The 26,676-nt window shown below is 47.3% G+C and overlaps 1 protein-coding gene across 2 annotated transcripts in view; it reads right to left on the bottom strand.

The window, feature by feature from the left end:
• PKIA (cAMP-dependent protein kinase inhibitor alpha) overlaps positions 1-26,676 on the bottom strand; it is a 123,183-nt gene that overhangs the window by 21,910 nt on the left and 74,597 nt on the right. For both annotated transcript variants that reach the window (XM_063925026.1, XM_063925025.1), the window contains exon 2: positions 17,202-17,379. In XM_063925026.1, coding sequence (XP_063781096.1) covers positions 17,202-17,352 — 151 coding nt within the window. In that variant the 5' untranslated portion in view covers positions 17,353-17,379. The remainder of the gene's footprint in view (positions 1-17,201; positions 17,380-26,676) is intronic.

Genomic DNA, 26,676 nt, shown 5'->3' on the forward strand with positions numbered 1-26,676 from the left:
AATCTTGCTCATCTTGCCAGAAGTCGTTGAGAGTACATCTATCTCTAAAGAGACTCTTGTTCACAGTATGGTGACAAGAGAATCCTCTGGTTTAATTGAAGAGAAAAGGTTTAAAAGTTTTCTGCGGCCCAGGCTCTCAGAAGAGGAGCGTTTGCGTCGCAGAAACTTAAATTTATGCCTATATTGTGGCGGTTTAGGCCACTATCTGCAGACTTGTGAGTTGCGCAAGCCAAAGTGTGGTGACGAGTCTTGCCCTCTTGCCAAGTTGAGTCAGGATACAAGACCTACTCCTGTCTCTACTGTGGCAGAGGTACTTGTCACACAACCCACACTAAAAAGCTCTCTGTCCTATAATTGGGGTCCTTGGGCAAGGGAGCCCCATTATAGATATCAGGAATCAAAAGAGAATGTTTCTCTCCTCTCTTGAGGTTCCTGTTGAAGCAGAGTTGCAAGCCCCTGGAGTGGTGCCCGTTGCCCAGGTTTCTGGAGTGGTGCCCGTTGCCCAGGTTCCTGGAGTGGTGCCCGTTGCCCAGGTTCCTGGAGTGGTGCCCGTTGCCCAGGTTCCTGGAGTGGTGCCCGTTGCCCAGGGTCCTGGAGTGGTGCCCGTTGTCCAGGCCCGTTGCCCAGGGTCCTGGAGTGGTGCCCGATGCTCAGGATCTTGGAGCGGTGCCCGATGCCCAGAGTGCTGGAGCGGTGCCCGATGCCCAGAGTGCTGGAGCGGTGCCCGATGCCCAGAGTGCTGGAGCGGTGCCCGATGCCCAGAGTGCTGGAGCGGTGCCCGATGCCCAGAGTGCTGGAACGGTATCCGATGCCCAGAGCGCTGGAGCAGTACCCGATGCTCTAGCTTATAGAGGGACATCAAATATTATAGCTCAGGTTTCCATACCAGAAGGGGTCTCAGAAGCTGTTACCCCAGGTAGGGACTTGAAGAGCGTAACCCCAGAAAGGGTATCTAAAACCATAGTGCTAGAAGAGAACTCAAGAAGCAAAACCCCAGAAGGGATATTTGAAGTAATATCCCCAAGTGGGGTCTCGAGATACGCAGCCTCTAAGAAGGGTCTAGAGGTCGCTTCCCCAGGAAAGAACTTAAGAGGCGTAGCAGTAGTGGAGGTGCTGAAGGTTATAGCTTCAGCAAAAGTCCCGGAAGTCATAGTCCCGGGAGAAGTTTAGATAATTATCGACTCAGAGAGGGAGGCCGATGGCTCGGTCCCAGTGGGGGTGGCCGACGGCTCGGTCCCAGTAAAAGAATCCGAGGTGCTGACCCCAGCGGGGTTCCCGGAGGCCACTGCCCCAGCGGGGTTCCCGGAGGCCACTGCCCCAGCGGGGTTCCCGGAGGCCACTGCCCCAGCGGGGTTCCCGGAGGCCACTGCCCCGGGTGGGGTTCAGAAAGTCACTGCCCCGGGTGGGGTTCAGAAAGTCACTGCCCTGGGTGGGGTTCAGAGAGTCTCAGCCTCGAGTAAGGTCAATAGTGACCAGGTCCTAGCAAAGCACTCCAGTCAGTCAGATGGGAAGGAAACAGATCCTGACTCTGATATCTCAACATCCATAATCTTTGATGGGGACTTAGCCCAATTTCTGGCTCTTTACAAACACTATTACATTATTATGTTGTCTAGACCATTTCTGGGCATCACTTCAGAGAACCTTGTGCTTTATCTGATTTATTCTTTTAGAGGAGAGCCTTTTGAGTGGGCGACCAGCCTAATGAAAGCTGAAGATCCCATTCTTCAGGATCCCCCAGCATTCAGTGATGCAATTATTAAAAGATATGGTTCCAAAGAAATTGGTTCAGGTTCCTCTAAGTCACCCGTCTTGTCTGCTGAGAGTCCACCAAATACTGTAAACTCGGCACAAGAGTCCCAGCCCGTTGTTTTGACTGCAGGATGTGCTTTTCTGACTTCTTCTTCTTCTAATAATAGTACTTTGCCAGAAAGTTCAGCTCCCAAGGGTAAGAAACCTGTCTCTGATTTGAACGCAGCCTTGCTGGGTGGTACCATCAGTTCAGACAATGTTTGGGGAATTACCTTGGTCAGACCTAAAGAGCTTTGTAAAAAGAAGAAGAAGAAAAATAAATAGTTTTTGACTCTTGCCTTGATATAAAAAAAAAAAAAGATTTTTTTTCCTTATCTTGTGTCCAGTGGCCACCGTCAGGGGGAGGGCATTGTTACAAGCTGTGGTTGCAGCTTGTTTCTGTTTTCGTGTCTGTTAGACCAGTGTGTCAGGTTTTTTTTTGTATCCCTTGTTTTGGATAGTCTGTACTTTGGGGTCCTTTGACCCCTCCTCAAGGGGGGGTACTGTTATGAGCCACGGCTGTGGCTCATTCCTGTTTTGCATGTCAGTTAGGTATTTTATGTTATTCTTCTGTTCATGTTCCCCGTGGGTGTCATGGGGTGCTCGGAACTCACCCTTAAGGAGGGGATACTGTTATGAACCACAGGTAGTGGTTCATTCCTATTTTATGTTTATAAGTTGTTTCGCAGGCCAGGATTTCCCGTTGCTCTGTTTAAGAGTACTCTTGGTTGCTGCCGCTGGTGAGTTTGTGTAATTGCAGCTTGTTCCCATGTGTTCAGCCTCACCTGGCTGCTAATTGCATCTTGTCAGTTTGGAGTCATGCAACAGGGCAGCTGCATGAGATTATTAATTAGGCCTCTCTGTTATATGCTGGCTCAGTGCTATTCACAGAGGCTGGTGATATTTCTAGGTTTCCAGTCTGCTTGAGTTCTGAGCTTGGTTCCAGCTAGTTTCTGAGCTCCTGTGTAGCAGTGTCAGTCGAGCTGCTTCCTGTGTCGATTCCTGTGTCAGTCTCTGTGTCGATTCCTGTGTCTGATCCCATGTCCTGCCGTGAGGCGTTCCTGTCCTGAGGTCCAGTGGCTTTGCCTGTGCCTGGTCAAGTTTCTGGCTTCTTGGTGTCCACCGGTCTGTCGTTTGGGATTCTGCCTGTCCTCCAGTTCTGAGAGTCTGTGTCAGCGGCATTGGGAGTTCCTGTCCGTTTGCCAGTATTCATACCGGTTCCGTGAGTAGCGGCTCTGCCGCGTCCGTCGGCCTAGGCCGCTGTATTCCGTTATTATTTCTGTCACTGGTGTTTTGCAGAGGGTTCTGCTTATGCTGTCACCGCCGGTACACAAAAGTATTGTGTCGGCGTGTGGTCAGCATTTCCTTTGTTGTTCTTTTCCTTTGGCGGCAAGCCGCACATACATTTAGTTTTAGGCTAGTTAGTAGCCCCTGGCTTTGGTTGTTTCAGTAAGAGGGCCCCTTGTTATCACCCTGTCTCGGTACACTCTTTGTCTCTCATTAAGACCTGAGGGGGCATCGAAGTTGGGCAGACGTAATCCGCCCTTCAAACGCAGCTGCCATGGGCTCAAGCAACCATAGTCTCGCAAGAGTGTACTGACAGCACGGGCGATAGGGCGCCAGGGGCTATTCCCTTTCCATTTTCCTTTCCCAGCGTTACGTCCTGGTGCTCTGGACTCACTTCATAACATCTCCCTTGTTCTGAGCACCAGGAACCTAACAAACACAAGTAACTTTGACAGGGAAGGTGGGCCCCTCTCAGCTCTGGGCCCCATAGCAGCTGCACTGCCTGCGACCTATGGTAGCTATGCCCTTGTGGTCAGTTCTTTTCAAGCGCAAGTTGTAAAACACCAAGAGAGTCATGGGGATCTCCGGGACCCGCCTGTAGTCACCGCCGGTAAGGGTCAATTGCCACCATACATGGAACACTCAGCTGCCACCAACACATTTCCACCCCGCTCTTGGGTCTTTTTCAAGGTGGTTTTGTAAGTGCTCATACTCATATCAGTACCCTTTATCTGGGATACATATGATATCTCGGTAGACGGAATGCCGGCTGTCACTATACCGATAGCGGCATCCCGTCTGCCAGAGTGCCATCAGTGAGTCCCATCGCAGGCTTGCTGCGCTCGCCACAGGTTCTATTCCCACTCGGTTGGTGGCGTGGACCCATCAACCGAGTGGAAATAACAAGTGTTTGTCAGGATTCCGGGTATTGGTATTTCATCGGCTATCGGGAGAGCCCCGGAACCCTGTTGAGGTTTTACACCTTGCGCTTGAAAGAACTGACCATTGCCAGTTCCTTCATCAGACGGTACTTGTTACATATTACCATCGTATGGATACACTCACATTAAGTGCTTGGATTTTATTTATTTTTTTTATTTTGTTTGATATATGCTTTAATTAAAACATGTTACATTATATGGAAAGACTGTTTGGAGGAGTATACAGTTATATGGAGGAGTGGACTGTTTGTAATTAAGGAATGTGATTATCTCCATATTCATTTATTTAAATCTTACATATACAGACTGGTAGCGCCAGTGGTTTTATCTCTGATTTTATTATGCATTTCAGTGTTGGAGGTTTGGGAATCACCTCTCTAGGAATTGTAAGGTTGCGTGTAACTAGTGTCAAATCTAATTGACCATTCAGTGAAATTATTTATTTAACCCCCCTCATACTTTCTGGAGTTTGGCCTGGAGATGGTATTAGATTATAGTAATTGGACTACTGTACCACTTTTTTTTGGTTCAGTTCCCTTCCCACCAGCCCGTATTGGTGCATAGATTGCCCAAAGCCTGAGCATGCACTCTAGGCTTGCCTGGTCAGCACGCAGAAGTAAAGTGATACTATAAGCCGGTACAGGCTTTTACCGGAGTACGTGTCCCGGCAAGAGACAAGACAGTAGTTTTATACTTTCTTATGACCATGATGTGCAGTGATAAGAAAATATATTTTAGATGGCAGAATTCCAAATATTACTAAACATTCCACTGAGAGGAGTTTGATAAATAGCATGTTTTTTTTTTTTTTTAAATACAGGTGACAGATGCTCTTTGTGGGTTGGGTATGAAATCCCGGCAGTGAGAAGCCCTATGGTCAGGATGCCAGCAGCGGCATCCCAACAGTAAAAATCCAGATGGATCACAGTAAGTATTCAAACTTTATCCCTATCCCTAACCCTCCCCTTCTGCAGTAACTCTAATCGTCCCCTCCCGCAGCCTAACTCTAACAGACCCACTTCACAGCCTAACCCTATCCTCTCCCACCCTGCAGCCTAACCCCCCCAGTGCCTTACCCTAACGCCCCCTATACTTACAGCTGGGATCCCTCAGGATTCTGACTGTCGGGATCCCACTGTCGATATTCTGACTGTTGGGATCCTGACTACATCCCTTTTAAACAAGGTGAGCGCTCAATACAAAAATGGATAAAAGTGAGGCAGCAAGTGGAATATAATAAAACATAGTCATATACATTAGACACACATTTATAAAGAAACTTAGAACATTGCTGGTATGTGAAGACCAACTGGTCCATTTCATAGTCGTTCCCCGTCAAAACCACATTTGAGTCTTGCTTTCATTTTTTGCTTGTTCTGTCATTGTAAATAATCTAAATACAAGACTGTGTGAGACCAGTAAGACACAAGCGGGCAGAGATTCCATCTGTTATGAAGACTATTCTGTCAGTCTCCATAACATCGTTCACACCGTGGCAGCTGCATCAACTCTCCTGTGACTTCCCCTTCATCCATGCCTGCCCACCCAATCCGAATATGATATTTAACAGATCTATGACTAACAGATATCTAGTACTAATGATTAATTTGTGCTTCCTGATGTAATTGCTTTGATGCCTATTAACTTGTCCAACACCTGTTTGAGCACCATATTCTGCACTTTTCTCAAAGGTCATCCACTTGTTGCAGGTCTGTTGCTAGTACTATACTTATGCTTCATAGGTTATAGGACATGTTGGTATCTCAATTGTTGTACTGTAAAGGGCCATATTATTCCTGCATTAGAAAAGTTGGTTGTGTTATTTAAAGCAGTAGACCATGGATAGATACTATATGAGGTGTTCTAGGCTTAAGAGGGTGGCAAGTAGTTGTATGTGAACTGAATGTTCTGACTCATTTTATAATCTACCTCATTCTTTAAACATGTCACTGTAATCGGCTTTTTATTACATGTGGTCGCTGAAAATCTTTACCATAAAACTTTAAGCATAATTTCCTCATTATACCACACGGTATGGGCCGAAATTCACATTATACCACACGGTATGACCCAAAATTCACATTATAGCACACGGTATGAGCCAAAATTCACATTATAGCACACGGTATGAGCAAAAATTCACATTATACCACACGGTATGAGCCGAAATTCACATTATAGCACATGGTATGAGCCAAAATTCACATAATAGCACACGGTATGAGCCGAAATTCACATAATAGCACACGGTATGAGCCGAAATTCACATTATAGCACACGGTATAAGCCAAAATTCACATTATGCCACAAGGTATGCATACACATACTGTATACTGTTTTTCCTTGGTACAAACAGTATATGTTTCCAAGCAACATATACTGTTTATACCTAAAGATAAACTGACCTCCTCTGGGAGCTTCAGATGGGGGCAATGGGGAGGCAGGGAGCGGGCCACCCACTCAGACAGGTCTCCTCTGCTCCATGCTCCACGCGGTAGTGGCGACTGGCGAGCGTCCTGCCCCAGCAGGGCCAGATTAAGGTTTGGGGGGGCCCCTGGACAACAAACTTGTAGGGGCCCCTATTAACATAATTGTGTTACAAAAAAAGTGTGTGTGTGTATATATATATATATATATATATATATACACATACACACACACACACATACAGTATATATATTTGCAGACATATGTTTCTGTAGTTAGACACACAGCTGTACATGACTCTACTCTGTGGAAACATATACCAGTAAAGAGAAGCCAACTCCTGGTGCCCAGGCATGCCCACCTGGCATCTTACATGAATAAGGGGCAACGCCACCCGCACAGACATCAGAAACAGCTGTTAGGTCCCCGTCGGACTTCCAGGTGGAAATAGCGCCCCCCACCCACTGAGAGCGAGCCGCAACGCGTACGCTGCAGGCAGCAGTGATACAGCGCTGCCGGTTCTATCGTGGCCAGAGCCCCCTCTGCGACTCCGAGTGGAGTTGAGAAGGGGAAAGCCTCGCCTCTCCTCTGAGTCTTCTGGCTGTACGCAGCGCACTGTAATGAGTCAGTATGACTCATTAGTACTGCTGCCGCCATAACGAGACCCTTCATTGCGGCGTGCGCCGTCTGTGCCACCGCTCCTTTTTTAAAGGCACTGCTGTGTGTTTTTGTTTTTTTTAAGTACCAGACATGACAGGGGGGGCACGGGCCCACGTGCCCCCCCCCCCCTTGGATTCGCCACTGTTTGTATCCCTGTGAAGGCTTTGGTGGTGGCAGGGAAAGGCAGAGGTTGATAGGGGAGAGACCGTGGTTGACAGGGGGCCAGAACGTGACAGGGGAGAGACAGTGGGTGACAGGAAAGATGCAGTGAGTAACAGGGGAGAGAAATTGGGTGATAGGCAGGGTGAGGGATGATGACAGGGGAGAGGCGGTGGGAAACAAGGGAGAGGCGGAGGAGTACAGGGGAGAGGCAGAGGAGAGGTGAAGTGTGACAGGGGAGAGGCAGTGGATGACAGTGGAGAGGTGGAGCAGGACATAGGGAGAGGGACAGGGACAGGGACAGGGGAGAGGTGGAGGGTGATAGGAGAGAGACAATGTGTGATAGAAGAGAGACAGTAGGTAACAGGGAAGAAGGGGAGAGACAGTGGCTGATAAGGGAGAGGTTGATGGGGACAGGGGAGAGGCAGAAGAGGACAGGAAAGAGCTGGAGGAGGAGCAGAACATGGGGAGGTGAACGGGGACAGGCGGAGGGTGACAGGAGAGGCGGTGGGTGATTGGGATGAAGAGGGTGGCAGGAGAGGCAGATTGTGGCAGGGGTAGGCATTAGGTGACTATAGAGATGCATTGAGAGACTAGGGAGAGGCAGTGGGCATTGGGTGACTAGAGAGAGGCATTGGGTGAATAAGGAGAGGCAGTGGACACTGGGTGATTATTGAGAGGCAATGGGTGTTTAATTAATGTGTATTCCCCTGTTTCCCCTCCACAGATACATCCCACACTGTCTGAGGTCAGGGCTCTCCTCCTTCCCGCTCATGTTGCTGATTCTACTCCCTCCTCCAGCCCCCCTTCAGCAGCCACAATCGTCCGTCCGTCCCTCCCCTTCCCTCAAACGCTGCACTTATGCTTTTTTTCACAGAGTTTTTCTTGATGGCAGTGGGTTCTCTGCTGGGGCTGGTTGTCAACTTCTGGACCTGATGCCAGGCAGGATGACAGGAGAGGCTGAGCACTGGGGTGGGAGCAGAACTGTCTTATTTCTCCTCTCTTCGGATCTCCAGGCACTGCAACTTTATTTCAGTCTGTTCTGATCACTGGATGAGAGATCCGAGGAATCATTAGCGCGACCCCATGCTGGGATGGATGCAATTCACAGTTTGAGAACAGATGCACTAGAACATGGAGAAATTCAGTATATTTATCAGTGATCGCAAGCACTGAGTAGGTTTTGAGCTACTCTGAAACTGCACAAAAATACTTTGTAGCCGCTCTGCGATCCATTCGTTCGCACTTCTGCTAAGCTAAAATACACTCCCAGTGGGCGGCGGCATAGCGTTTGCACGGCTGCTAAAAACTGCTAGCGAGCGATCAACTCAGATTGACCCCCATTATGAAATTGGCCACTCTAGCCTTGCCAAGTTTCACAATTGCACCTTCTTGCTGGATTTACTATTATCTGTGAACGAGGCCCATAGGGGATAGTTTGAATACTTCAATAGTGTTGTGCACTGATAGTTGCAAACCAGGTGACATTGAACTGTCTCTCAAGATTCAGTTGCGCACAAAGAAACAATGTTTTAAATTGAATGGACTTAATAAATGAAAATGACTGATATGTGTAATGTAACAGAATGAAGGGAAAAGGGATGTACTACCCCACCCTCATAACAGGTAACGTTAACCCTAACCTGACCCACTTGGTGCAGTATGTAATAGAAGATTAGTCTATCTGCGTCTCCTGTGCTGGTATAATAAAATAATGAATAATTTAATTATGGATTTTTAACCCAAGGCCTCTAGAAGCCATGTAGAAGGTTAAGGAACCCAAAGGCAGTGCTAAGGGAACTTGTGAACTATGGCCCTCATTCCGAGTTGTTCGCTCGCTGCTAATTTTAGCAGAATTGCTGATAGGCTAAAATCCGGCAGTTCTGCGCATGCGTATGCACAGCAGGGTGCACGCACTAAGCAAATTTACACAAAACTATGCTATTTTACTCACAGGCGAACAAAGCTTTTCAATCACTCTGCTGATTGACAGGAAGTGGGATTTTTGGGTAGAAACTGGCCGTTTTCAGGGAGTGTGCTAAAAAACGCAGGCGTGCCAGGTAAAAACGCAGGAGTGGCTGGAGAAACGGAGGAGTGGCTGGTCGGACGCTGGGCGTGTTTGTGACGTCAAACCAGGAACTAAACGGACTGAGGTGATCGCAATCTAGGAGTAGGTCTGGAGCCACTCAGAAACTGCAAGGAAATTGCTTTCATTAGCAATTCTGCTAATATTAGCAGAATTGCTAATCTTTTGTTAGCAATTGCTAATCTTTCGTTAGCAATTCTGCTATGCTAAGATACACTCCCAGAGGGCAGTGGCTTTGTGTTTGCATTTCTGCTAAAAGTAGCTAGCGAGCGAACAACTCGGAATGAGGGCCTATGTGACAAACTGGGCGGCAGCACCATGAAATGACCACCAGCTTTGTCACATTGGCCCTGTACCAGGTCGGCCGGATACAGCGTTGCACAACTTATGTTCAACATGTGTACACTCAAATCTCATACTTTTTTCTTGGATTGCTATATTAGTGTTTGCAAGGATTGAAGACTGAAAACCATGTCACAAGTAGATGCCCTGTCACTGCTAAAGTGTTAAATAAATAATTTTATAGTATTTACTAAAACAAACTTCTTATTAATCCCATACGTTCCCTCCTGTTTTGCTACTACAATTAATTTTAATATATCATGAAAATACTCAAAAGAAAAGTTCTATAAAAATAAAAATACGATGATGGGGACCCAGACATCTAGTGTGATGTCTAAGTGTGCTGGGATCAGCAGTGGGTAATTACTGTTTGTGGTGTGAAATGGAACCGTGTGATGTTGTAATGGATTGTTGCACGTTACATAAAAATGAACACAAACAGTTATATAACTACTGACTTATTCCTAAGTATGCAGTGAAGTGATTTTTGCGTCAATGGTCTGGTAACAACGGTGGCAGTGTGGATTAATTCGCAAAGTGACTGACACAGAGAGGTATTGTTTGTGGGTGGTTGGGGGGGCTAGGTGGCTACTAAAACACGCTCAACTGTTTGTTTGATTTTGGTGGGGGGGGGGAGGAAGTGTAACTGTAAACTGTTCCATTAGTTACATCCAGATGTGTTAGTTACGGGTGTAGAAAGGTATGCCGGCGGCCGGGCTCCCGACAGCGTGGCGAGCGCAAATGAGCCCCTTGCGGGCTCACTGCGCTCGCCACGCTGCGGGCACGGTGGCACGCTACGCGCGCCACGGTATTTTATTCTCCCTCCAGGCGGGTCGTGGACCCCCGCGAGGGAGAAAAAGTGTCGGTATGCCGGCTGTCGGTACTCGGCTGTCGGGATTCCGGCGCCGGTATACTGTGCGCCGGGATCCCGACAGTCGGCATACTGAAGACCACCCGTTAGTTACATGAAGTAGCTTTTAATTCAAGTATCCATTATTCATTCAGTCTCTTAGTAACAACATCCCAATAGGTACTAGTAATTTGTATCCAAATACACGTCGCAGGATATTGAAGCAGCTGACATTTTACCACAGTCAGTGGCCAAGTGATGGCTGGACCAGTTGCTGTCCTGTTGCAGTTGACCTGTGAATAATTAAGTCCTTGAAAGGGATATATTCTCTCAGATTATAGTTATTATCTTCTAGAAGATGCCAGATAAATGATAAGTAGAATCTGATTGGTTGCTATGGGCAACATCTGCACTTTAGTAAATATACCCCATGTGAGTGTCAACCTCATGACCACATACCAATGGAATGAATTGTATGGTGCCTAGAAACGTGTTTCTCTATACTTAGATGACTTCCTCAGGGATGTAAATTGCTAGTAACTATTGGGACATTGTTACTAAGCGACTGGATGAATAATGATATTTGAAGTAAAAGCTACTATATGGCACTAACACATTTTGATACAGTTTAACTGTAACTGTTGGGACAGTTTTATTAAAAAAGTTCATAAGTAATACTGTAAATTCCAATTATCCATGGTAGCAGTGGCGGAACTAGCGAGCGGTGGGCCCAGGTGCGACAAAATGCTTTGCCCCCCCACCCCATCCAAGTCCACCCCCTCACCCCTGGAGAGGATCTGGTGAGGGGGACCTGCTCAGAGCCAGAGAAATGGATACCTAGCAACAGTGCCGTAACTAGACATTTTAGCACTGTGTGCAAGAAACGGCATCGGAGCCCCACACCTGCATGCAAAACAGGGGCAGTGCGCGCCGTAGGCGCGCGCAAAAATACATAGTGGCGTGGCTTCGTGGGGAAGGGGTGTGGCCACAAAATAATACCAATTCATAAAACGGTGCACAGTAGTCTCCATTATTCAAATGACGCCGCACAGTAGCACCACTACACCAGGTAGAGACCCTTTTACACCTTACGGCGGACAGATTCCTCTTTTTACACATTACAGCAGACAGCGTCCCCTTTTTACACATTACGGCAGACAGTGTCCCCCTTTTTACACATAACGGCAGACAGCGTGCCCTTTTTACACATAGCGGCAGACAGCGTGCCCTTTTTACACATAGCGGCAGACAGCGTGCACTTTTTACACATAACGGTAGACAGCGTCCCCTTTTTACACATAACGGCAGACAGCGTGCCCTTGTTACACATCACGGCAGACAGATTCCCCATTTTTACACATCACGTCAGGCAGATTCCCCCTTTTTACACATCACGTCAGGCAGATTCCCCCTTTTTACACATTGCGGCAGGCAGATTCCCCCTTTTTACACATCACGTCAGGCAGATTCCCTCTTTTTACACATTGAGGCAAAGATTCCCCCTTTTTACACATTACGGCAGGCAGATTCCCCCTTTTTACACATTGCGGCAGGCAGATTCCCCCTTTTTAGACATTGCGGCAAGCAGATTCCCCCTTTTTACACATTGCGGCAGGCAGATTCCCCCTTTTTACACATTGCGGCAGACTGTACCCCTTTTTGCACATGGAAAGAAAGACAGAAAGAAAGACGAAAGAAAGAAAGAAAGAAAGAAAGAAAGAAAGAATTATACTTACCCTCTCCGCTGGCTCAGGCTCCTCGGTGCACCTTCTGATCACGATTCCCGGGCAGGAGAGAAGGAGGAGGAGGGAGGTGGAGGAGGGAGCCGTAGCAGCGCTGTGTTATTGGTTGAGGCGCTGCTACTGCTGTCCCTCTGCTTCACTATAGGCTGACAGCCTATAGGAAGACAGCCTATAGTGAAGCAGAGGGACAGCAGCAGCAGCAGCAGCGCCTCAACCAGTAGCAAAGCGCTGCTGTGGCTCCCTCCTCCACCTCCCTCCTCCTCCTTCTCCTCCGTACCGCTGCGCTCCTCTCCTCTCTGTCCGGGCGGCTGTGTGCTGCGGGCAGCGGGATGTAATGAGTCAGTTTGACTCATTACATGCTTTGGGCCCCTGGACAGTGGCGGGCCCGAGTGCAACGCACTGGTTGCACTGGCGGTAGTTCCGCCTCTGCATGGAAGCATCATCATCAGTGAGAGTTAATACTGTATTTTCCCAACCAGATTAACATTAATTCCTTTTATTATAATGAACTTCTAGCCGGACGAATTTGATCAGATTACAGCAGCAACTACAAGTTATAGTTACGCACAAATCGGTAAATTACTGTATATAACTGTTTATGTTCAGTTTTATGTCAAATATACAGTACCACATATCTATCACAGCATCAAACACTTCCAAGCCACAAACAGTAAATTACTAAAGGTGAGCACTGGGTCCTCCCTCATCTAATGAAAAATCAAGGGCAGGGCTCCCTCCTCGATCTGAGCAGCTCCAAGTCACAAGAAAGTATTAATAAGCGCTGGTGAAGCCCACCCCCTATTAGTTAAAAATCTTACCTGTTTAAGCAAATTTTAAATGTGTGAATAATACATAGGGGCATATTCATCATTACTTAACTTGCCTTTTTTACATATATTTCATGCACTTTTCTCATTATTAAGGTCCAGACCTATTAATCATTCATGTAACGCAGAAGATATTACTACTATCTCCTGGTTCCAATTCTCCCAGTCCCCATTATGCCAATTCATTATGCCAATTCATCAAGTTCCAATAAAGCACTTTTTTCAGAACTTGTGAGTGATACTGTACACCACCCTGAGATACTAAGATGGCGTATAGAACCCAAATCTCTGCATAAACTGACCGTCACATGGCAACTTCTGCAGCAGAGGGATCTTTTAAGATCCCTCCCTTCTTGTGGCTCATAGCATACTCAGCGGGGTCCTGGAGCTTCTTATCCGTGAGCCAGCAACATTTGCCAGTGCCCTGCCTTAACATGAGGTGGGACGCAGCTCGCCATTGAACATGGGCCATTGCATAGGTATTTAGGGGGGGTATCCAAGTGGATCTCACATTACATGCAGATATCTAATCAGGCAATGTGTGCCCTGTGTGTAGAGAACTTAACCACTAGGCCACAGAGCCTGCCCATGTTTTTGCACAGCAGAGAGACTTTTCTCAATGTGTATTGCACTAAATCAGTTTTTTATTGATAAAACTTCAAAGAGTCTCAAGTACTCTGCTGACTTACAGGGCAAGTATCCTGATACTGCATTGGTTAGTTATTTCATCCTTTCAGCTGAGCCACCACATGGCCAAGCATGTTCTGAGACTGTTACCAATAGCAATAACCAGTCAGGCAGAAAATGACCAATACTATAAACATAGGTCGAAACTGAGATTCGAACCAGCGACCCTACTGTCTCTGTGTGCAGGGAACTTAACCACTAGGCCATGTTCCTGCACAGCAGAGATACATTTCTCAATGTGTATTGCACTGGATCAGTTTTTTGATTGATAAAACTTTATAGAGTCTTTGCTCTGTATCAAGTACTGTGCTAGCTTACAAGGCAAGTATCCTGATACTGCATTGGTTAGTTTTTTCAGAATTTCAGCTGAGCCACCACATGGCCAAGCATGCTATGAGACTGTGTCAAAACCAGGATTCGAACCAGCGACCCAACCATTTCTGTGTGCAGGGAACTTAACCTTATCCCAAACTCCCTTGCTCCCCTTGTCCCTACACCAGAGCCTGATGGTCACTCTCACTGCAAGGAGCTTGGATAGCAGGAACACAGGGGTCTATTCATGAAGCAGTAAAAAAAAATGTAGAAGTGAGCCAGTGGAGAAGTTGCCCATGGCAACCATTCAGCATTGAAATAACATTTATCAAGTGTATTCTATAAAATTATACACAGTAGCTGATTTGCAACTTCTACACTGGCTTACTCCTCCACTCTTTTCACTGCTTCATGAACAGACCTGTCAGACCAGCGGCGCAGGGGCACTGGGGACACTGACTGTTCAGTGCAGGGCTTCAGGGACACTGACTGTTGGTGCAGGGCTGTGGGGACACTGACAGGAGGTGAGGGGCTGCAGGGACACTGACAGGAAGTAAGAGGCTGCAGGGACACTGACAGGAGGTGAGGGGTAGGGATGGCCATCGATGGGCTGTCCATCGATGGCTGCCATCGATGGCTCTTAAACCATATATGGCAAATCATCGATGCTTTACACCACTCGATGGCCCCTGCTGAAAGGTCCTGGCTGGGCCGCTGGGCAATAAAAAATTGGGGCAGGGCTTAGCTCCGTGTCCCGTCACCTTGCAAAAAAATTTTTTCCTTTAGGCTTTACCATCGCTGGAGGGAAACCATCTGGTTCTCTCCCATCGATGGCAAAAGCATTCAACATCGACCATAAACCTTGATGGTCGATGGCCGTCCCTAGTGAGGGGCTGCAGGGACACTGACAGGAGGTAAGAGGCTGCAGGGACACTGACAGGAGGCGAGGGACTGCAGGGACATTGGCAGGAGGTGAGGGGCTGCAGGGACACTGACTGGAGGTAAGAGGCTGCAGGGACACTGACAGGAGGCGAGGGACTGCAGGGACATTGGCAGGAGGTGAGGGGCTGCAGGGACACTGACTGGAGGTAAGAGGCTGCAGGGACACTGACTGAAGGTAAGAGGCTGCAGGGACACTGACACGAGGTGAGGGACTGCAGGGACACTGATAGGAGGTGAGGGACTGCAGGGACATTGGCAGGAGGTGAGGGACTGCAGGGACATTGGCAGGAGGTGAGGGGCTGCAGGGACACTGACAGGAGGTGAGGGGCTGCAGGGACACTGACAGGAAGTAAGAGGCTGCAGGGACACTGACAGGAGGTGATGGACGACAGGGACACTAAATGTTGGCCCAGGGCTTCAGGGACACTGACTGTTGGTCCAGGGCTGTGGGGACACTGACAGGAGGTGAGAGACTGCAGGGACATTGACAGGATGTGAGGGGCTGAAGGGACACTGACAGGAGATAAGAGGCTGCAAGTACACTGACAGGAGGTGAGGGGCTGCAGGGACATTGACAGGAGGTGAGGGGCTGCAGGGACATTGACAGGAGGTGAGGTCCAGGTGATTTCTCCTTGTGCAGTCCACACAGCTTCACCCTCATCAGTGCTGACCGGCTGACTGCTACAGGAGGCCGTTCTCCACTTCACCGCAGCAGCTCGTTACTACCGCCGGCCAGCAACTACGGGAACAGGAGTACTGCCGCACATTCACACACAACGTCAGGCGCCTAGCATTGGGCATCCGATCTTTCCTCTCCGCTGTACATAACATCGGGCAACGCAGGACTGACTAGCCGGGGACGCTCGGCTAGTCTATACCAGCCCCTGTTGGAGAGGTATTATACGTTTCAATTATCTATCCAGTGTACGATAGAACTTACCATCTGGAACTGCATTTACCAATCCTCCTGTTTCCTCTGCATTGTATGATAGGAAGCATTCATTTGGATAACCACTTTTACTATATGGTTGAACTTTTATATCACCTGATTACTGACATGTCATCTATTGTCACTGCATATGATTCTGTCACCATTGAAAGAATGGTGGAGGATTATATGAGTGACAGCATCCAAGTAGGCATGTCAGACAGTCCGTACGTATACTGGCAGGAAAAAGAGGCAATTTGGAGGCCCTTGCACAAACTGGCTTTATTTTACCTAAATTGCCGCCCCCCTCCAGTGTGTACTCCGAAAGAGTGTTTAGTGCAACCGGTGACTGGTCAGCGATCGGCGTAGGAGGTTACTTCCAGAAAATGTGGAGAAGATGATGTTCATCAAAATTAATTATAATAAATTCCTCCATGGAGACAGGTGGAGATGGTGGATTCCAGTGGCGAATTAATACTCTGTGAGGAGGAGGATGTACACAGTGAAAGGGGTGAGGAATTGGGGGATGAGGATGAGGTGGACATCTTGCCTCTGTAGAGCCAGTTTGTGCAAGGAGAGATTGATTGCTTCTTTTTTGGTGGGGGCCCAAACCAACCAGTCATTTCAGCCACATTCGTGTGGCAGACCCTGTCGCTGAAATGATTGGTCTGTTAAAGTGTGCATGTCCTGTTTATACAACATAAGGGTGGGTGGGAGGGCCCAAGGACAATTCCATCTTGCACCTCTTTTTTTTTTATTTATCTTTGCATCATGTGCTGTTTGGGGACTATTTTTTTAAGTGCCATCCTGTCTGACACTGCAGTGCCACTCCTAGATGGGCCAGGTGTTTGTGCCGCTCACTTGGGTCGCTTAGCTTAGTCATCCAGTGACCTCGGTGCAAATTTTAGGACTAAAAATAATATTGTGAGGTGTTCAGAATAGACTGGAAATGAGTGGAAATTATGGTTATTGAGGTTAATAATACTATAGGATCAAAATGACCCCCAAATTCTATGATTTAAGCTGTTTTTGAGGGTTTTTTGAGAAAAAACACCTGAATCCAAAACGCATCCGAATCCGACAAAAATTCGAAAGGGAGGTTTTGCCAAAACGCGTCCGAATCCAAAACACGACCACGGAACCGAATCCAAAACCAAAACACAAAACTCGAAAAGTGTCCGGTGCACATCTCTAGTGTAAACAAAGCCTAGTACACTTACCTGACTTGTTGATGTCGAGCTCTGACAACTTTAAAGCCAGTTCACTTGTGTTGCCGCTGGTAGAGGAGACAAGTATATCATGCAGAGCATTCCTTCTTCCTGTCCTCCCAGAAGCTATGAAATCTGCATATGTAGATTCCACATCAGTCATCGCTACCAAGTATCCACATAGCAGGGCCTAAATAAAAACACATCATTTTACGGAACAGTTATGACAAACTTCAGACAAATTTATATACGCCTTAACTCTTACTGTACATAAACATTAGTACTTGGAATATTGTGTTTAACAACCTTTTTTACCCAACCAAATTACATTAAAAACTTTTTTTTCTTCCAGAATAAAAAAAAATATATATTGTTTTATCACATTTGTAGTTTACAGGGAATTCAGGGAAAAGTTTAAAATGTAGACATTTCCATGATAGTTTGTACTTTATATATGGCGTGACAAAATTATAGGGCTTTTCAACATAAGTAGATATGATTTTTCCTTATTATTTAAAAATATTTAGGTATTTATTCAATTTTAACTCAGCAACCTATCTTATACTGCCTCTTCACTACTATCAGCATTTGTAAATTCATTGTAACCTCCACTTCAGCCCCATTCATAGTTTTAGTAAAGTTACTGCACATTATGGACGAGATTCAAATGTGTGAAAAGTCGGTTGGGTGTCTGTTTCTTCCTGTCTATTAGATAGGAAAAAACAGACTCCCAAATGACTTTTCAAACATTTGAATCTCCCCCTATGACTTTAGCGGCATCTCGATGTTCAGAATCCCGGCAAGTATTTTAACCTTACCCCTAATCTACCCCTCCCACAGCCAGGGCCGGATTAAAGCAGGGGCGTTCCTGGGCCCCCACATATTAGGTTCCCCCACACACAGTGGATTGAATCTAAGGATTCTGCGGTGGCTCAGCTGTCCAGTAACGGAAGCCGCCAGGAGCTCCTCCGTATATGGTGTGTCATCTGTGTTACCGTACGTCCAGTGGAGTCCTGGCAGTGTATGCGTACTGGGGGGTAAATTTACTAAGATGGGAGTTCTATTTAATATGGGATGTTGCCCATAGCAACCAATCAGATTCTAATTCTCATTTATCTAGCACCTTCTAGAAGATAATACCCGGAATTTGATTGGTTGCTATAAGCAACATCCCATCTTAAATAGAACTCCCATCTTAGTAAATTTTCCCCTGGGTCTCCGTGAGGCTCAGGACCATGTATGGGGGAGGAAGGAGGTCACTCGCTGTTGTGATCGGAGAGAATACGGGGGCAGAACCGGCAAAGCACCAGCAGCTATCCGGGGCACCAGGGAAGGAGGCAGAGCTGCAGGTCAGGACACTGGTGGGAGGTGTATGGAGGAAGATAGAGGAGACTGGGGTAAAGTACAGGAGGGGGCAGAGAGAGGACTGTGGGGGTAAGTACAGAAGGGGGTAGAGAGAGGATTGTGGGGGTAACTGCAGAAGGGGGTGGGTAGAGGACTATGGGGTAAGTACAGTCAGGAAGGGGTAAATAGAGGATTGTATGGGTAAATAGAAGATGGTAGGGGTAGACAAAAGTAGTTCAGGCTAGATGGAGTTGGAAGGGGATAGATGGAAGGAGGAGGTGTGTGTGTGTGTTTGGGGGGGGGTATGAGAGGTGCACTCAGGCATAGTAATGGGGCCCCCCACAACTGTGTTGCCCCTGGGTCCCCACAACCCTTAATCCGACCCTGCCCACAGCCTAACCCTAACCATCCTCTCTCACAGCCTAACCCTAACCATCCCTGCTCTGCAGCTTAACCCTAATCCTCCCCCTAGTGTCTAACCCTAACCCCAGTACTTACCGTCGGGATTCTGACCATCGGGATGCCGCTATCAGCATTCTCACTGTTGGGATCCCACCTGTCCGGATCCTGACCACATCCCCATTCACCACATGTATATAAAATTCTATTGGACATATTACTGACAGTAACAGACAGTAGGTTTTATCCTTAATTTAGGAACGCAGTGTTACACTGACGCATCAAAATCAATGGTATTGGACCATTGCTTGGCACACAGTGGGCATGATTCTGTGTCACACACTGAATGTCCAACTCTTTCACCGCAGCCAACACAAATATCTTAACACCTTAGTTATAAGGATCTCAGTCGTGTATGGATTGTGTACACCATTTTCAGTAGTATCTTCTACTCCAACCATGGGGTAGGTGCAGTGGCGGATTTTACCTATAGGCTGCAGCCCCCCTGGTAAAATTCACCACCCAGCTCAGTGTCAGTGAGCCAGATGCAGTCCGTGACTGAACTGACTTCACTATTAGAGATGAGCGCCTGAAATTTTTCGGGTTTTGTGTTTTGGTTTTGGGTTCGGTTCCGCGGCCGTGTTTTGGGTTCGAACGCGTTTTGGCAAAACCTCACCGAATTTTTTTTGTCGGATTCGGGTGTGTTTTGGATTCGGGTGTTTTTTTTCAAAAAACACTAAAAAACAGCTTAAATCATAGAATTTGGGGGTCATTTTGATCCCAAAGTATTATTAACCTCAAAAACCATAATTTACACTCATTTTCAGTCTATTCTGAATACCTCACACCTCACAATATTATTTTTAGTCCTAAAATTTGCACCGAGGTCGCTGTGTGAGTAAGATAAGCGACCCTAGTGGCCGACACAAACACCGGGCCCATCTAGGAGTGGCACTGCAGTGTCACGCAGGATGTCCCTTCCAAAAAACCCTCCCCAAACAGCACATGACGCAAAGAAAAAAAGAGGCGCAATGAGGTAGCTGTGTGAGTAAGATTAGCGACCCTAGTGGCCGACACAAACACCGGGCCCATCTAGGAGTGGCACTGCAGTGTCACGCAGGATGGCCCTTCCAAAAAACCCTCCCCAAACAGCACATGACGCAAAGAAAAAAAGAGGCGCAATGAGGTAGCTGTGTGAGTAAGATTAGCGACCCTAGTGGCCGACACAAACACCGGGCCCATCTAGGAGTGGCACTGCAGTGTCACGCAGGATGTCCCTTCCAAAAAACCCTCCCCAAACAGCACATGACGCAAAGAAAAAAAGAGGCGCAATGAGGTAGCTGACTGTGTGAGTAAGATTAGCGACCCTAGTGGCCGACACAAACACCGGGCCCATTTAGGAGTGGCACTGCAGTGTCACGCAGGATGTCCCTTCCAAAAAACCCTCCCCAATCAGCACATGATGCAAAGAAAAAGAAAAGAAAAAAGAGGTGCAAGATGGAATTGTCCTTGGGCCCTCCCACCCACCCTTATGTTGTATAAACAAAACAGGACATGCACACTTTAACCAACCCATCATTTCAGTGACAGGGTCTGCCACACGACTGTGACTGATATGACGGGTTGGTTTGGACCCCCCCCAAAAAAGAAGCAATTAATCTCTCCTTGCACAAACTGGCTCTACAGAGGCAAGATGTCCACCTCATCATCACCCTCCGATATATCACCGTGTACATCCCCCTCCTCACAGATTATCAATTCGTCCCCACTGGAATCCACCATCTCAGCTCCCTGTGTACTTTGTGGAGGCAATTGCTGCTGGTCAATGTCTCCGCGGAGGAATTGATTATAATTCATTTTAATGAACATCATCTTCTCCACATTTTCTGGATGTAACCTCGTACGCCGATTGCTGACAAGGTGAGCGGCGGCACTAAACACTCTTTCGGAGTACACATTTGTGGGAGGGCAACTTAGGTAGAATAAAGCCAGTTTGTGCAAGGGCCTCCAAATTGCCTCTTTTTCCTGCCAGTATAAGTACGGACTGTGTGACGTGCCTACTTGGATGCGGTCACTCATATAATCCTCCACCATTCTATCAATGTTGAGAGAATCATATGCAGTGACAGTAGACGACATGTCCGTAATCGTTGTCAGGTCCTTCAGTCCGGACCAGATGTCAGCATCAGCAGTCGCTCCAGACTGCCCTGCATCACCGCCAGCGGGTGGGCTCGGAATTCTGAGCCTTTTCCTCGCACCCCCAGTTGCGGGAGAATGTGAAGGAGGAGATGTTGACAGGTCGCGTTCCGCTTGACTTGACAATTTTGTCACCAGCAGGTCTTTCAACCCCAGCAGACTTGTGTCTGCCGGAAAGAGAGATCCAAGGTAGGCTTTAAATCTAGGATCGAGCACGGTGGCCAAAATGTAGTGCTCTGATTTCAACAGATTGACCACCCGTGAATCCTTGTTAAGCGAATTAAGGGCTCCATCCACAAGTCCCACATGCCTAGCGGAATCGCTCCGTGTTAGCTCCTCCTTCAATGTCTCCAGCTTCTTCTGCAAAAGCCTGATGAGGGGAATGACCTGACTCAGGCTGGCAGTGTCTGAACTGACTTCACGTGTGGCAAGTTCAAAGGGCATCAGAACCTTGCACAACGTTGAAATCATTCTCCACTGCGCTTGAGACAGGTGCATTCCACCTACTATATCGTGCTCAATTGTATAGGCTTGAATGGCCTTTTGCTGCTCCTCCAACCTCTGAAGCATATAGAGGGTTGAATTCCACCTCGTTACCACTTCTTGCTTCAGATGATGGCAGGGCAGGTTCAGTAGTTTTTGGTGGTGCTCCAGTCTTCTGTACGTGGTGCCTGTACGCCGAAAGTGTCCCGCAATTCTTCTGGCCACCGACAGCATCTCTTGCACGCCCCTGTCGTTTTTTAAAAAATTCTGCACCACCAAATTCAAGGTATGTGCAAAACATGGGACGTGCTGGAATTTGCCCATATTTAATGCACACACAATATTGCTGGCGTTGTCCGATGCCACAAATCCACAGGAGAGTCCAATTGGGGTAAGCCATTCCGCGATGATCTTCCTCAGTTGCCGTAAGAGGTTTTCAGCTGTGTGCGTATTCTGGAAAGCGGTGATACAAAGCGTAGCCTGCCTAGGAAAGAGTTGGCGTTTGCGAGATGCTGCTACTGGTGCCGCCGCTGCTGTTCTTGCGGCGGGAGTCCATACATCTACCCAGTGGGCTGTCACAGTCATATAGTCCTGACCCTGCCCTGCTCCACTTGTCCACATGTCCGTGGTTAAGTGGGCATTGGGTACAACTGCATTTTTTAGGACACTGGTGAGTCTTTTTCTGACGTCCGTGTACATTCTCGGTATCGCCTGCCTAGAGAAGTGGAACCTAGATGGTATTTGGTAACGGGGGCACACTGCCTCAATAAATTGTCTAGTTCCCTGTGAACTAACGGCGGATACCGGACGCACGTCTAACACCAACATAGTTGTCAAGGCCTCAGTTATCCGCTTTGCAGCAGGATGACTGCTGTGATATTTCATCTTCCTCGCAAAGGACTGTTGGACAGTCAATTGCTTACTGGAAGTAGTACAAGTGGGCTTACGACTTCCCCTCTGGGATGACCATCGACTCCCAGCAGCAACAACAGCAGCGCCAGCAGCAGTAGGCGTTACACGCAAGGATGCATCGGAGGAATCCCAGGCAGGAGAGGACTCGTCAGAATTGCCAGTGACATGGCCTGCAGGACTATTGGCATTCCTGGGGAAGGAGGAAATTGACACTGAGGGAGTTGGTGGGGTGGTTTGCGTGAGCTTGGTTACAAGAGGAAGGGATTTACTGGTCAGTGGACTGCTTCCGCTGTCGCCCAAAGTTTTTGAACTTGTCACTGACTTATTATGAATGCGCTGCAGGTGACGTATAAGGGAGGATGTTCCGAGGTGGTTAACATCCTTACCCCTACTTATTACAGCTTGACAAAGGCAACACACGGCTTGACACCTGTTGTCCGCTTTTCTGTTGAAATACCTCCACACTGAAGAGCTGATTTTTTTGGTATTTTCACCAGGCATGTCAACGGCCATATTCCTCCCACGGACAACAGGTGTCTCCCCGGGTGCCTGACTTAAACAAACCACCTCACCATCAGAATCCTCCTGGTCAATTTCCTCCCCAGCGCCAGCAACACCCATATCCTCCTCATCCTGGTGTACTTCAACATCTTCATCTTCAATCTGACTATCAGGAACTGGACTGCGGGTGCTCCTTCCAGCACTTGCAGGGGGCGTGCAAATGGTGGAAGGCGCATGCTCTTCACGTCCAGTGTTGGGAAGGTCAGGCATCGCAACCGACACAATTGGACTCTCCTTGTGGATTTGGGATTTCGAAGAACGCACAGTTCTTTGCGGTGCTTTTGCCAGCTTGAGTCTTTTCAGTTTTCTAGCGAGAGGCTGAGTGCTTCCATCCTCATGTGAAGCTGAACCACTAGCCATGAACATAGGCCAGGGCCTCAGCCGTTCCTTGCCACTCCGTGTGGTAAATGGCATATTGGCAAGTTTACGCTTCTCCTCCGACAATTTTATTTTAGGTTTTGGAGTCCTTTTTTTACTGATATTTGGTGTTTTGGATTTGACATGCTCTGTACTATGACATTGGGCATCGGCCTTGGCAGACGACGTTGCTGGCATTTCATCGTCTCGGCCATGACTAGTGGCAGCAGCTTCAGCACGAGGTGGAAGTGGATCTTGATCTTTCCCTAATTTTGGAACCTCAACATTTTTGTTCTCCATATTTTAATAGGCACAACTAAAAGGCACCTCAGGTAAACAATGGAGATGGATACTAGTATACAATTATGGACTGCCTGCCGAGTGCAGACACAGAGGTAGCCACAGCCGTGAACTACCGTACTGTACTGTGTCTGCTGCTAATATAGACTGGTTGATAAAGAGATGTCTATGTAACTATGTATGTATAAAGAAGAAAGAAAAAAAAACCACGGTTAGGTGGTATACAATTATGGACGGACTGCCTGCCGAGTGCAGACACAGAGGTAGCCACAGCCGTGAACTACCGTACTGTACTGTGTCTGCTGCTAATAATATAGACTGGTTGATAAAGAGATGTCGTAGTAGTATGTATGTATAAAGAAGAAAGAAAAAAAAACCACGGTTAGGTGGTATACAATTATGGACGGACTGCCTGCCGAGTGCAGACACAGAGGTAGCCACAGCCGTGAACTACCGTACTGTACTGTGTCTGCTGCTAATATAGACTGGTTGATAAAGAGATGTCTATGTAACTATGTATGTATAAAGAAGAAAGAAAAAAAAACCACGGTTAGGTGGTATACAATTATGGACGGACTGCCTGCCGAGTGCAGACACAGAGGTAGCCACAGCCGTGAACTACCGTACTGTACTGTGTCTGCTGCTAATATAGACTGGTTGATAAAGAGATGTCGTAGTAGTATGTATGTATAAAGAAGAAAAAAAAACCACGGTTAGGTGGTATACAATTATGGACGGACTGCCTGCCGAGTGCAGACACAGAGGTAGCCACAGCCGTGAACTACCGTACTGTGTCTGCTGCGACTGGATGATAAATGATATAAAAAATATATATATATCACTACTGCAGCCGGACAGGTATATATTATATATTATATAATGACGGACCTGCTGGACACTGTCTGTCAGCAGAATGAGTTTTATTTTTATAGAATAAAAAAAACAACAACACACAAGTGAAGTCACACGACGAGTGTTTAACTTTTTCAGGCAATCACAATATAAGTATACTACTAACTATACTGGTGGTCAGTGTGGTCAGGTCACTGGTCAGTCACACTGGCAGTGGCACTCCTGCAGCAAAAGTGTGCACTGTTTAATTTTAATATAATATTATGTACTCCTGGCTCCTGCTATAACCTATAACTGGCACTGCAGTGCTCCCCAGTCTCCCCCACAATTATAAGCTGTGTGAGCTGAGCAGTCAGACAGATATATAATATATATAGATGATGCAGCACACTGGGCTGAGCCTGAGCAGTGCACACAGATATGGTATGTGACTGAGTCACTGTGTGTATCGCTTTTTTCAGGCAGAGAACGGATATATTAAATAAACTGCACTGTCTGGTGGTCACTCACTATATAATATTATGTACTCCTGGCTCCTGCTATAACCTATAACTGGCACTGCAGTGCTCCCCAGTCTCCCCCACAATTATAAGCTGTGTGAGCTGAGCAGTCAGACAGATATATAATATATATAGATGATGCAGCACACTGGGCTGAGCCTGAGCAGTGCACACAGATATGGTATGTGACTGAGTCACTGTGTGTATCGCTTTTTTCAGGCAGAGAACGGATATATTAAATAAACTGCACTGTCTGGTGGTCACTCACTAGTAAACTCTCTGCACTCTCTACACTTCTACAGTACTCCTCCTAGTCCTAAGCTCCAGTAAATCTCTCTCTCTTATAATCTAAATGGAGAGGACGCCAGCCACGTCCTCTCCCTATCAATCTCAATGCACGTGTGAAAATGGCGGCGACGCGCGGCTCCTTATATAGAATCCGAGTCTCGCGATAGAATCCGAGCCTCGCGAGAATCCGACAGCGTCATGATGACGTTCGGGCGCGCTCGGGTTAACCGAGCAAGGCGGGAAGATCCGAGTCGCTCGGACCCGTGAAAAAAAACATGAAGTTCGGGCGGGTTCGGATTCAGAGAAACCGAACCCGCTCATCTCTATTCACTATTACTAGTAGTGACATCCTACCTGTCAGTCACAGACACAAAAGGCAGTCCCTATGGAGTGTTTTCTCCCTTTGGGACTGACAAATCGGGCTGTGATAAGCAGAGCTTCCTGCCTTTGATACTGGCTTCTACGTGCTGCAGTCGATCCAATCCATAGAAGCCGGGGGTTTGTGCATGCGCAGTCGCACCACGGCATCTGCGCATGTTCCGGTTCTGGCACCTGCTGGATCCATTGCTCAGGTGGCAGGACCCAGGGCTGGCGGCAGGCTGTATCCTCTCCTCAGCAGCCCTCCTACTAAACGTAAGTAGGAGCCACCGCTGGGTAGGTATAACTGCCTTTACTAGTGATAACTAGGGATGTGCGTTGGCCCCCGTCACGGGTTTTGGATTTGTATAACATTTGTGTTTCAGATCTGTATTTGGTTTTGTGACAACCACCCTTGCGGGTTTTCGTTCTGGATTTTTTGTACAAAATTCATAAAACAGCTAAAATCACTGAATTTTGGACTAGAGTATTATTAACCGCAGTAGCATTAATTTCCACTCATTTCTAGTCAATTTTGACCACCTCACAGCTCACTATATTGTTTTCATCTAGTATAGGCCAAGGGCTGCAGCGAGCTGGCTGGTTACTAACTGGCAGAGCAGCGGCACAAACACACGGCAGTTTATAGCACATCTATGAAACAGTGCCACACAGCAGTGCAGAAATTAAAAGTGGTGCAAGATGGAATTGTCATTGGGCCTTCCCTCCCACCATTTAAAAGGACATGCACAGAATAACAAACCAAGCACTTCAGTGACAGGGACTGACACTTTTGTGGCTGAAGTGCTTGCTTTGTTTGGGCCCACACAAGACAATATTTTGGAAGGACTACCTCCAATCACTAAAGAGGAGGTTGATGATGAGGGTGTTACTTACATTATAATCTTGAAATATAATTTAATGAACTTGCTGCAAAT

This window comes from Pseudophryne corroboree, chromosome 5, assembly GCF_028390025.1.
Source record: "Pseudophryne corroboree isolate aPseCor3 chromosome 5, aPseCor3.hap2, whole genome shotgun sequence".
NCBI lineage: Eukaryota > Metazoa > Chordata > Amphibia > Anura > Myobatrachidae > Pseudophryne > Pseudophryne corroboree.